The 13596-nt window shown below is 33.4% G+C and overlaps 1 protein-coding gene across 9 annotated transcripts in view; it reads left to right on the top strand.

The window, feature by feature from the left end:
* The window catches only part of LOC119077076 (calcium/calmodulin-dependent 3',5'-cyclic nucleotide phosphodiesterase 1-like), a 265077-nt gene that overhangs the window by 177656 nt on the left and 73825 nt on the right, over positions 1-13596 (top strand). For 4 of the 9 annotated variants that reach the window (XM_037184237.1, XM_037184234.1, XM_037184233.1 and 1 more), the window contains exon 2: positions 9570-11765. The exons of 4 other annotated variants lie outside the window; for them this stretch is intronic. In XM_037184237.1, coding sequence (XP_037040132.1) covers positions 11555-11765 — 211 coding nt within the window. In that variant the 5' untranslated portion in view covers positions 9570-11554. Of the gene's footprint in view, positions 1-9096; positions 11766-13596 lie in introns of those variants that run through there. One more of the 9 variants, XM_037184228.1, reaches the window with a different exon arrangement.

Raw genomic sequence — 13596 nt, 5'->3', positions numbered from 1 at the left:
TGTCGAAAATATTTTTTATTTTACTCTCAAATCGAGGTATAATTTCTTTCCATCTATTGAAATAGCATCTTATGTGTTGGTTTTGATCAACAAATTTCACAAAAGAATCATCCATTTGTCCCACCAGAATAGGACCTCTGCAGTAGTTTATTCTTATACTACAAATGATTGAATAAGTGTTTGACGTAAAATCTATTACTTCATTAGTCTTAACATGCCTTCTTATATAATAAGGAAACTGAAACTAGATGTAACTGCTTAATTGTATTGTTGTTGACAACAGCTGGCTAGCTTTTTCGAATGGTTTCCATCGGTGAATGTTGAAACTTTATCTTTGATCCTATACCTCACTATATGATTAATTCATAACAAAAAAGTACCTAAAGACGACTGTAACTAGCAGTTCATTAAGATATAGATCGATAGTCTACATATCTCAATACGATGTTCAAATCGAGATCAATTTAATTTCCATTATGTTATGGAGTTAAAAAGTTACATTCCAATGAAACCGAAGCATTCAACGTGTATAGTACAACATGGCACAGCATCATAGACTGTATGGTACGACTCGTATTGGAATCGCTTAATTACAATTTGTCTTCTTATAATTGCAATGTTTTTTCTCTCTCGTTTAATTCCATTCATACACTGACCATTGATTTATGTCTGTTTTTTTTTTTTTAACTTGAATGCGAATATAATTATGTTCGAATAACCTGAAAAATACCAGCATAAATTTGAAGAAAAAAAAGAAGCATACCTCGGTGCTTTTCATCTCATTTACATTGCTAAATACGTACGTTTAATGGCATTCACTGCACGAGCTTTGAATATTAATTAATTGAATGTATATCAAAAGCTGTATGACAAATTAGGATATTAGTACTCCAACACACAGCCCATTAAAACTATTTCCAATTTATATAGACATTTAGACATATAGACACTCTGCTGTGTGTGTTTCCCATTTTAAAGGTGGTGTAATAGGTCCCACATAACTTACTTTGCGAATGAAAACAAAGCCAAATTGATTGTTTTCATTTCATATGTAAAATAGAATTTGAGATTGAACCCTCAAATCGATTACAGAAAGGCTTTGATTAATTTGGATTAAAGCCGATTGTGTATCAACTGTGTGGAGTGTTTCTTTTCTTTTTTTTTGAGAAGAATGTTAACGACATTTATTCTTTTATAGATTGTAACAACATCAACTTCCACTGAATATTTTAACGAGTGTCGGTGCGACACAAATGATTCGTTTTGCTAATGTAGAAGTTGCAGAAGGTGTTTTTTTAATCAATAAATATAAAAATAAAACAAATTTTTCTTAACTTTGCCGTGGAAGTTAAAAATATAATTGACTTGCAACCAACTCCTTGAAATATGTTCTTCAATAATTCAATTCTACTCTTTCCTCGTCAAGTAGTGCTCATGGCAGCGAACGCAATTTAATAAAATCATTAAGCCAGAAAAGTTTCCCAGCTCATTTTTATTGAATTACATTGTTACTTTGCTCTCGTTTTTCCCATCATACTTGAGTGGCTTCAAATGATAGTAAAGAATCAGTTGAAAATTTAATTTGTTCCTGATTTTGACTTGCAAGAAGTTGTTTCAAACTAATTTATTCGCATGTTTCTTTAGCATTGGCCTATATATGATGCTGTGGTATTTTTATCACGACCTGTATTTATTCCAAAAATGAACCCCTCGAATAGTGATGAAATTGCTCATATAAAAGTATTGTCACATTCCTGGCGTAGAACATTTGGCATATCATCCATCGAATTTACCGATGCGCATTAATCAGAGAATCTTGTTTCTTCGGCAAAACGATATCGCGCTACAATTTGACGACAAATTATAGTAAATGAATTGATAAAACATTTACCCGCATTCCCCGTGCGTAAATGCTTCAGGGGCTACGTGTTCCTGCGAAAAAAAAAAATCGCAAATTTCATTATTGTTTCCGATGTATTCGATATGACTTTCACATATATTTATACCACAAAAAAAAAATCCTTAAATTGAATTTAACCATCGAGTTTATCAAATCTATCGGATATACGGCAACCGAAATAGGATAATGTAACAGTCATTCTAAGATATCGTCTTTCAAGGAATATCATGTTATATACCTTCCTTTCATGCCGTCGTCGTCGACGACGTCATTATATGTGTGTGTTGTAGAAAATGAAATTGGAAGAAAGTTTATGTTCATTCGTAAGGTAAAACATTACATTAACATACATTAGGTTGACCCAGAAATTTACTTTCATATCCAGTAGCTATAATATAGGGACTAGACGACACTGACAAGATAAATGTATTCCTGCCACATATTGCCCATAATTTACTAAAGTTAAATACAGTGCCATCCACAAATATACACACTGTATGTGTACCATAAATATAAGATCCCCTTTTTCCTCTTGTGCTATACATCAATCTATTCGTTCTTATGTTCAACTACACTTTTTTATTCACAAAATTGTAGGTTTCTTATGTTATTCTTATTATATTAAGTCTGCATGGAAATTCAATTGACGAAATAATGATGGATTCGTTTTTCTTTTGCTCGGTATGAACACATCACCAGCTAGCATACGACGATTTTTAGTTAGTTTCTCATGATTTTCCTGCTCATTTTCACAGTTTTTTCTCCCCCCACCAAATCATTTGCCTGACGTTTACTTGCGATATCCATCACATGTAACTCTTTCCACGCTGTCTGCCTTTTCACATGATGATTGAAATGGAACATCGAGCCAACAAAAAGGAAAACCTCCAGTCGATACAGCTTTTCACAGAGCATTGATTTTATGTCGTAGCTTAGACAAAACATGATTTGCATCGATTTACAAATCCTACACGCAACATATATACAATCCTCATAAAGCTCATGCAATCATTGCCACAACACATAATATGTGTATACCAAAGTACATTTATTTCGGGGGGGGGGGGGGGAAGTCAATGTCAAACGGAATGATGTGACAAAGTAAACATCAATCATTTTGGGATTTTTTTTTATTTTCTTCCTTTTCGCTTTATCATAATACCTACAACGCACAGCATGCGTTTCAGCACCCTTTGAATGATTTTCTGTGTTGGCAGATATTTTCTGCTCAGCACTTTGGTAATAGAGACTGATTATTTAGGATTAGAGTAAAATAGTTGAATTCCATTCAAAATATTGAGATACATGAGTTATGGGAAATGGGAAATTATGCGATTAAGAGGGAAGAGAATGTTTTTAGGATATGGATTATAATAGTTGGTGGAATGTTTAAACGTTTCACTTAGCTTTCATTTAGCTTTCCAGTCATGAGATATTATAAATTGTATTTGCTACCTGAGATTCAGTTGTCTGGTGAAATCAGATTGAAGTTGTTGTGTAGTCGATGTGATTAATGATTGTATTTTGTTGGCTGTTGTGTAGCGTAGGAAACGAAGATTGTAGGAGCTAGCAAATTAGTATACATTACAGGGTAAAGACGACGATTTCAGATCTCTTCCTCATGATAGAATGTATTTATATGCACAACTAAAAGCCGCAGTGCCGCTTTTAGCTTTTAGGCGTCATCGGGCAATTGGAAAAATAGGCGCCAATTTAGTAAAGCTAATTTTTTTAAGGACCTCGGGCGCCATGTTCTTCTGCTCCACTTCGGGCGCCACGGACATTTGTTCATTTGGCCCATATGGAAAAGCTGGCACTGTAAAAAGCGTAAAGAGCGTTGCCACGAAAACAATTCGAATCACCTCTCAGTGCTTTTATCAATGTTTGCCAGAAAAAAAATCTCAATTTCAAGTATAATAAATCGATCGAAAACAATATCAAAACCCAGCGAAAATATCGAGCGCTCGTCTATAAAAATTAAATCACTTTTTCACACAATTTAGACCATTTTAAGAATGGTTTGCATAATATTAACTCGCAAGTAGTAACGACGCGATACGAAACATTCGTATCATCTACATTTAATCTTAACGATGTCTTGAGATCCTAATTTAATTTAATTAACTTTTCCAGTTTATGTCGTACTTGAGATGATATTTTCGGGTAAATTTCACTTTATAGCCGGTACTTCGATAACAATGGATTTGAGGGTATAGCTGACTAATTATTGAACAATTTATGTTAATTACATGCAGCTATATGTGGTAACAGCAGGATATTAAACAACTCATAACATTTTCATGTCCTATAAAAACAACATTTTCTACTCGAAATATATATTGATTCTACAATACTACCGTGCCTGACACGAATGGCCAGATAATTTGAATTCTATAAATGTTTGAGTAAATGTACGGAGTATATAACCAGCGTTGTATTTATTGAATGGGATGTGAATTAATCGGTAAAATGAATAGGTATGCGAGGTGAGATGCATACACTGGACGACTGTGAAGCCTCCGTTTCATTTCAATGAAGAATTTTTCGTATTTGTATACGATTTTGGGAAGCTTAATCAATACAATAGTGCTGAATTTTCGTATTGGTTCTGTCATGTATCCAGCTGTGAATGCTGGTATCGAAATCTCTATCCGATGTTTAAATATTTAATCCCTCTTTCAAATCTTTAATCATGCAAAAGCATGTTTTATGGTGAAAACTAAAACGAAAAACTCTTTTACGTGATGTGATGCACTAAATGCAAATGTTCAAATTTCCACATTTCATAATTAGCTTCATGGAGGCAACACCTCCACTGTTTTTATGATAATCTCTTTTATCGAATATCGACAGCCAATGTTAACATAAACATTCGACTGGCAATTGCGGTCATTTGAATTTTCATAATTTTATAATTACTGAACTCAGCGATTTTCAAAATGTCAGATTTTCACTTAATAAAACTGGACACTGTGTTGAAACCGTAAGACTTCATATTTTAATCATCTTGGACAACTTCTTCATTGTACATAAGATTAAATGTATTACTTACAACAAAACAGTTAACATTTTATCGATTATCCTTCACTTATCCTTTTCCTTGAGTTAGAAAATATTGGAAATATGAAAAGAAAACATGTAATGACCGTAATCGTATCAAGGGAAATATAAATTCTATTTTGTACAGGTTTTTGATCAATTTATATTGTATACGTATCGTATCGTAACGATATCGTGTGCCAACACACACAAACATGATATCCATCCTATTATACCATCACGGATAAAGCTGGTTTAATTTCACCTTCGTTGTATTGTATAATTTACCGTGTAATAAGTAACTTTGATTAAATTATTACTACAGCGATACAATGAAAAAAAAATCGAAAAAAAAGCTTTCATTTGTCCGACGTAATTGAGAAATTGATCTGATAATTTGGATATTTCAACGCCCAATTACAATAATTCCGCTTTTATATTGAAATTTCGACTTGATTTAAATGCCGTGAAATGCTTTTTATAACATCTAATGAACGCGTGTGTATCTCATTCGAGATCTTGAACCTAATTACTCAACTAATCATTTTTGAAATTCTGTTTACCCCACCAATCCATCATACAAATCAGGCTTTAATCACAATAATAACATATCTTAATTGCAAACGAACTCAATTGTGTTGTTTGTCTATCTATCTATATCTATTCCGAATGGAGAAATAAACTATCGAAATTTAGAGATCTCATTGTTGAATTTCAAAGTCATTAAAGAGTCGATGACTTATTGTTTTGATTTATTTTTATTTTATTTTATTTTTTGTTGGAAGTTGGAATGACAATGCTGGCGTATGTAAGTTTCACGATCAATTTTTCGAAGATAAACGGACGAAGGATGATTCAGACAATTTACGAATGAAATTCACGGTAAAAAAAAGTTTTGGTTGAACTTTCTGTCCTTTTAATAGTCGAGGGGCCACAGAACATTCTGTGTCCACGAGAGCGGCGCAAAGTGCATTGACGGTTTCTGGTAGAGTTCGATGCCCTGATAACGAAAAGCTCGGGTTCCAGGCTGGATTCCTGGTCGTTTTCGAAAAAAGGAAGGAGGCTAAGTACAGGGTGCAGCACTTTCGTTTTCGAATTTTTTCGGTCAGATAAAACAAAATATCTGACCATATTGTTATTGGACTACTACTATTATATACTCTAGGTGTCACTACTACGTTTTTGTGTGTTCAGAAGCACCCTGTGGATCAAAACCGTAGAACATTTATTCTGTCTAAAATAATTTTTTCAAAAATGCAAAAAACAGTGAAAAAATCGGTACTCGAAAATATCTTTTGACTTTGGGGACATTTTACAACCACCCTGTGATGTCTGAAAATTCGGAAAAAGTGCTATAATGTAGGAAATTTAATTCTCTATCGATTCCAATAATAATATGGTTAGATTTTTTGTTTTTTTATGACCGAAAAGACTCGAAAACGAAAGTGCTGCACCCTGTACTTCTTTCCATCTTTTCTCGAAAACGACCAGGAATCCAGCCTTGCACCCTAGCTTTTCGTTATCAGGGCATCAAACTCTACATGAAACCGTTAAGACATTTTGCGCCGCTCTCGTGGACACAAAATGTTCAGTGGCCCCTGGACTATAAAAAAAATTCGTTTCTTAAAATCGAAATATATGACCATCAATGCTGTGTCTCATGCCAAATTAGTTTTATTTTGATTGGCAGGTATCGTAATTGAAATTGAAGAATCCAATAAATGAATTGAACACCCGAGTTTTTGAACTTTAGACTAAATGTCAGTGTAGAATTGTGCGAAAATTTCCTCCGAATCATTTCAATTATCGGGAATGTGTGAGCGCGTATTGAAGACACACTTCTTAGTGATAATTATACATCTTTCACAACCTAATGAACCTAATCATACTGTAATGTAACATGTAACTCGTTCATGCAGGTACAATTTAGCATACGTTTGGAAACGAGTCGATTTGTGGCAGTAATTACATGGGACATGTGATTAAATTTAATTATTTCTGCAACAACATCCATCGTCACATCCATTAAATATATTTCGACCGAAAACTAAATTAATTCATTTAGGCAATTAAGTCACACTCAGTCTCACTTCAATATATCGTTAACCTCATCGTTAACATACATTTTTAGCGTTTTATTAAAAAATCAAACGTATCACTGATTACAGTGTTTAATGTTAATCTAAATTAAATTTTCCATAAGTCAATTAAAATTTATAAAATATTACGAACGCAAATTTTCCCCTCGGTCGAGAATTTTAATATATTGATCTACTTTTGAGATCCATTAGAGACCGAAAATTACCATAAAACAGATCATAAAAATGAGTTAAAGTGTTTGATGTCAGATTTTATTTCATTTTTTTTAAATATATTTTCATACAACGTTTTACCAATTTATAATTGAATGGAATGGAATTATTAAACGGATTGCGCAAAATATATCTTGATCAATTTATACGAGTTTTATTATGTTCAGTTTCCTTATTCAGCCATTTGAACTTAATAAATTGCTGCATGTTTTTTGATAAATTTCAACTGATATGAAAATTGACAAGGCATGTTGTCATAAAGGTAAAGACACATTATGTATGCAGTGAGCAGTGTACAATGTTATGTAGTTTATCAAAACGGTCCGATTCGAAAAGTTGTTTGCAAGTAAATTGAGTCTATAATTTTTCAACATTGCACTATAAAGATTTGGACATGGACAGCCTGTCAATTGTACGCAAAAATTGCCTACCATAATCACATTGACCGATTCATTAATGATGACCGAGATAAATTAAATGCCGTTAGCGCGAAGTAAACTGTCGATTTCAGCAATCCATTTAATGGGCCCTTTTATCTAATGGCGTAAAGTTCAGTTAATGAAGGCTGAGCATTATATCGAGTTCATCTTGTCTTCGTTGTGCTCTTTGAACTTGTTTTTTTTTATTCCTTATTTTCCGTTGAATGTTTATATTTGCCCAGATATCAAAGTGGATACGAATAAACTGCTGAGTAAATTAATTTGTATTGTTCACTGAATTTACCATTTTGATTGGATTCGGTTGTCTGAAAGGAAAGGTATGACGAGATTGCGTATTATATAAATAATGCTGTAAGGGTGGGGGTGTGTGTTTCCAAACGAAGGATTCTATGTCGAATTCCAGTCTCTGAATAAGAGAGAAATCTTTCAATGTTGATTATTTTAAAACGTTTTCTTTTCGCTGATCTAAAAACTGATGATACACATTTCTTGTTAAACAATTTCACAGGGTCGATTCTGTTCCTTTTTTAATGTACAATTTGGACATGATGTTGGAAGATGAACAGAATGGAATATTTACGATGCTTATCATAGACGACTGATTCCATAGGATGGGGCGTTAGTTGTTTGATTAGGATTGGATACCTGATCTTTTGTGATTAAAACATCAACTAATCGAAAAGCCAAATGACATAGAAAATTATTACTTTAAACTATTGCCCGAAAATTTCGTATTAATTCTGCGTTATGAATTGCAAATCCTTCTTTTCGTTTAAATTTTCGGTGAGCGAGCAATTCATTCCTTAGTTTTACAGTACATTTTGTGATAGACGAGAAAACTGCTCTGGTCAACGTTTATTTCAGGAGGATTTAGAGGGAAACGAAAGGGGCTACTGTTAGTGAGGACGGTCTATGAAAGTTGAAGCTCTAATTTTAGTTTTAATTAGAATAGGTGTTAATCATTCATATACGCACACTCTACACAACATAAAGGCGTTCGAAGTAAATATGATTTTGTCTGAACCCGTGGCTTTGGCGCTAGAGGTCTCGACTCATAATCGAGAGGTCCCGTGTTCAAATCCGCGTACGTTTAATCCCAAACACACCGTGCCTACATCACTTCTGACAGTATCAAAGCTATTCTATTACTTCCTTAAATCAGATTCAAACAAAATCTAGTACTTCATTAACTTAAACGCATATATATAAAACCACACTAGCCATAGATTTATATCTATCTCTACTATTTTTTGCTGTTTATGACAGATAAAATATCCGTCGGTTAAGAGGCACCGGTACTTAGCCTACATTTGTGTTATTTCCTTGATGTTGAGGATGATGGAAAAATATCATCAAAAATGAAATATGAGACACACAAAATTAGGCTACAATTTTAGCTAAGTACCGGTGCCTCTTAAAGATCCATTCACTGTAGTTGTTTAAGATCTCTTTCTCAAATGATTTCATCTACGTCACAATGTACACAAACTTAAAAAAACACGAATGCCACCTAAAAATTGTCTCCGATTCACAAGTCTGAATTCGACAGTCATCAAAATGTGCAGTGACTGTACGAAACCGATACCCGAATGATTTTTCCTTCTTTAAAAATAGATTGATGTGTGTTTCGTATTTTGGCTATAAAAAATATAAATATAGAAGACGAAGATAATTGGAAAAGCATCTCTCATTCGTATACATATTATTAAACGTTCAGTTCACAAGCATTTGAACAAACAAAATACACAAAAAATGTTACTCTTTTTTCCGTCGTGTCAAACAAAAAACATACATCGAGACGACAAATTTTTGTTCTATTCAACGAAATAATTTTTATTTTCTTTCTTCTTTTTCATTTTATCGTCAACGAAAATTCAGTTTAAGCCATAATATATAATGGCGTGTATCGTGTACATCGTGTACCACTGAGAGTCTGAGAGTGAAAAATATTTATCGTAGCGCAAAAAAAAGTCTGATTTATTTGAAAGTGTTTTGTGAGACATTGAAAATATTTATCTAAATTGACTGCACATTATTTCGGTTCATCGACAGTGTGTACAATACTGCAGGTATTTTCGGATCATCGGAACGTATGTATGTTGTATACATATATGTGTGAATTGCCACTAAAAAGAGTTGTGACGACGACGCTGTATCGAAATACACTAGAATCATTAGAATATATTTGTGAAGAGAAAAACTTACTATAAACACAAAAACCGTTAAGTGACGTCAAATAAAAGTCGAATTACGTTTTGTTATTGTCTGATCGACATGTTGCTTATCACATCACTAACCGACGAATATACGTATGAACATCAAGTATGTAGTTGGCACAATAAATCGATAAATAAAACTGAGATGGTATCCAATAAGTAAATGAATAAAAGTTGTTTTCGTTACATAAATGTGTATATCACTTGATGGGTGATGTTGAAGCTTGTTGCTGTTTAATGGATACAAAATGTTGTTATTAAACAAGTGTGTACTTAATCCCGCGTTTTCATATGAATAGAAAATTTGATTGTGCTGTTTTAGTGAACTGTGGGGTTGATAAAAATTAATTTTGTTTTTTATCGCAATGAACTCGTTGGCCGTGATATTGCCACACATCCATTATATCCAAGTACTCTGAGTATCGGCCAGTGTAAGCTAAACAATTTAAATCGATTGAGTTTTCCTCAAAAGGCTCAACTTTCACAATATTTCCGGCATTGAAAAATATTGAAAGATATCTTCGGGAGTATAATTTGATTTAATTGAAATCAATGAACTGTTATGCGACATTTCAACCGAATTCGATTTAATGAAGCGGCAACAAATTTGATTGGGAAATAATAAAAATAATCAAATCCCACTTTTGTGTACAGTTTGCTAACAAATAAATTAATTCGTTGAATGGAACCCGTTATTGTTGTTTCATGGACAAAGTTCAATTAAACTTTTACGGCGCACCGAAAATTGACTGTGTAGATATGAGTTATGACCGTGAAAGGCATGCTGAAAATATATTAAAATTATGAAAAAAAAGGATCAAAAAGAATTCTCCAATGCAAAGCCTCAAAAATTAAAAAAAGCTATCAACCCGCACATATCTACGTTATTACAGAGGCAAAGTTACATCCAACAAAAAACTGTACCGAAATTTCGGTATACAGTGAAAAATCTCATCTACATGTAGGCCGACCGACGCGAGGATAATTTTTCATCAAAATAAAAAAAAATCTAAGCGACCAACTCATAAACTAACTTCACCCGGCAACCGCATCGGTATTCTGAGCAAATATAATAAGCAAAAGTATATGGCACACTCAACTTTGGGGGTAGAGAAGTTAATTATTCAAAACTTCTAAAAAAAAAAGAAAATCAAAACAAAATAACACGAAAATCTGTGCTCGACTTGGTATATATTTCTGTGTGATATGATACGTAACAAATACCCACCCAATCTTTGACTCGTTTTGTAACGAAGGGAAAGTAAAAAAAAAAAAAAAAAAAATTTCAGCCAGCCCTCATGAAATCGTTGCTATGAAAATTAATTACAGAGCTCTCAATTTCATGTAATTAATTAGCAAAACTTTGACGCGATTTTAACTTTTATTGCATGAAAACGAGCCGAAAAGAATTTTTCATCGACGGAAAATGTGTGGACATATTTCACATTGGGTGCTATAATAAAAATGAGTTCAGGTACAGGGCGAGTGTCTCGCAGTTCAATTGACAAAGATTAACTTTCTTCTATGAACACCGGGCAGTGTTCAAGTGTGTTTCTGCGTTCTGAAAATATGTGAACACTAAAAGAGTGATAACTTAAAAGTGAGCAACAAACCGTTTATTCATCAGTGATTTTGTGACAGAGTAACATGGGTGATTCGGATGAAGATAGCAGTGATGAAAGTATTGATTGTATCGGTACAGCTGTTCGACCGAAGGATTTAGTGCATAAGTGTCCGTCGGATCCGGGACATCATGGAGTTGTTCCGAAAACGTTGCATACACGATCAGTCAGATATCCGTCTGGAGCGACAACACGTAAATGCGTATTAACTCTAGACGGATATTCCTATGTGATAGGTGAGCGTCCATTTGTATTATATTTTTTGTAACATTTGCTCAATTACTCTGCGGTGCAGAGTCTACAGACATAGTAACCATTACGTCGAGACTTTTAGACGGTTATTCCGGAAAGGGATTTACGGCTGACGTTTTATTTTTACACAATTTATTTTCCGCTAGCGATATTTTAAATAGATTCATCTGCCCCAATTACTCAATCACCTTTTCAGAAAATAATCTGGTTCGGGGTATTCACATCAAACCTATCATCATCATTTTGTTAATCAATTTACCAATCGGTTTTCCCCCCATACCGATAGAAAAAAAATCATTTTCCTATTTTTCATGAGATATATTTTTCAAATTATCGTCAACCCTCAATAAATTAACCTGCATTATGGAATAAAAATGGAAATCCTTGAAAACAGAGGGTTGAATATGCGAGGTAAATATCAGTCGGTTTATATGCCAAAGAAAATTTTATCGGATTTTTTGTTTGTTTATTAACGACAAAGATTGGTCAGGTCTAAAATGTTGCTAATGAAAATTTAAAGGTCAAACTATTTCCCAATTGAAAAATTCAGGATTCATCGCTATTCATAACTGAGGTAATAAACGACAACCGATTGTTTTACAATTCAGGTAACGTAAGATAAAAATATGATTGGAAATCCATTATTTTTTAAAGTTGCTGTTGTCGTCGGTAACGAAAACCTTTAACGAAAAGTCGACAAACGCAAAAAGGAAAAGCGCAAAATACGAACTCTTCATACCCCATCCCTCCCATAGCATCAGCCCAACAATGTAAAATTTTTAAAAATGCTTTTATTCTAATCTACGAAAATACGTAAGACGATGGAAAATATCCTGGAAAAATTCTATAAATAAATTGATTTTTCTTTCGTGTGTTGTAAATTTAATATTGAAAATTTTCGACATTAATGGCTTTTCAATATAGAGAAGCAATGAAGCTCCAAACCAAATTGGTTTGTTATCTGGAAAATAAATATTAAGTATACTTACACGAAATAAGGTGATTATGTCATAATTGATACACGTCGTCGCATGGTATTGTTGAACATAAGTTGTGGGTGAACAAAATTCGATGTTTTCTGAATGAACATCATTAGGCTGCCTTTTTTTTGGGAAGTCGGTCTTTTGTAAAAATAAATTTGACAAAGTTGGAAAAGGTAACCTAGGGATGGAAGAGAATTTGAAATGTAAAATGATTACCAATTTTCGTAGCAAGAAAAAAATATCCAGCAGCACCAGTACTGAAATGTACAAATTCCGGCAATTCATTTTATTTTTAAAAGAAACGGCGCTGAAGTACCAAGTACGAGTATTTAACCAGTGAACTAACGAAAGTTGCAAGAACAAGCGAAATACGTAGAAAATTGACAATTCACGAGAAGGATACAGATGCGTAACTTTACGTAATTGTTTAAGAACCATTTAACGATAATCTAGATAAGAGAAAGCCGTCCATAAGTTGACTGATGATTATCTACACTTTCTCATTCACCGACGAAAAGTAAAACTTTCGTTGGATTTTTTGAGAAAAACGTTGTATATAAATCGTACACGATTTTCCTATATCTATAACGCTCGTCACACCTGGTCAGACTCCTTATTTTTGTTTACACATAAACAGCACTTTTTAGTAAAAAAATTAATTTTACAAGTAGTTAAACTGAAGTGAACGTTTTATTTTTGCTGGAAAGCATTCCAAGCGCTTAGACAATAGACATACTGTTCCAGCACTTACTTTGCAAGCATGAAACTGCACAAAGTACGAGCAAAATGTTTGTGATCCAATAAATGATCAAATCAAATTGTGCACAAAGAG

This window comes from Bradysia coprophila, unplaced genomic scaffold (genome assembly GCF_014529535.1).
Source record: "Bradysia coprophila strain Holo2 unplaced genomic scaffold, BU_Bcop_v1 contig_232, whole genome shotgun sequence".
NCBI classification, from domain to species: Eukaryota; Metazoa; Arthropoda; class Insecta; order Diptera; family Sciaridae; genus Bradysia; species Bradysia coprophila.
This window is presented reverse-complemented; position numbering and strand designations above follow the sequence as displayed.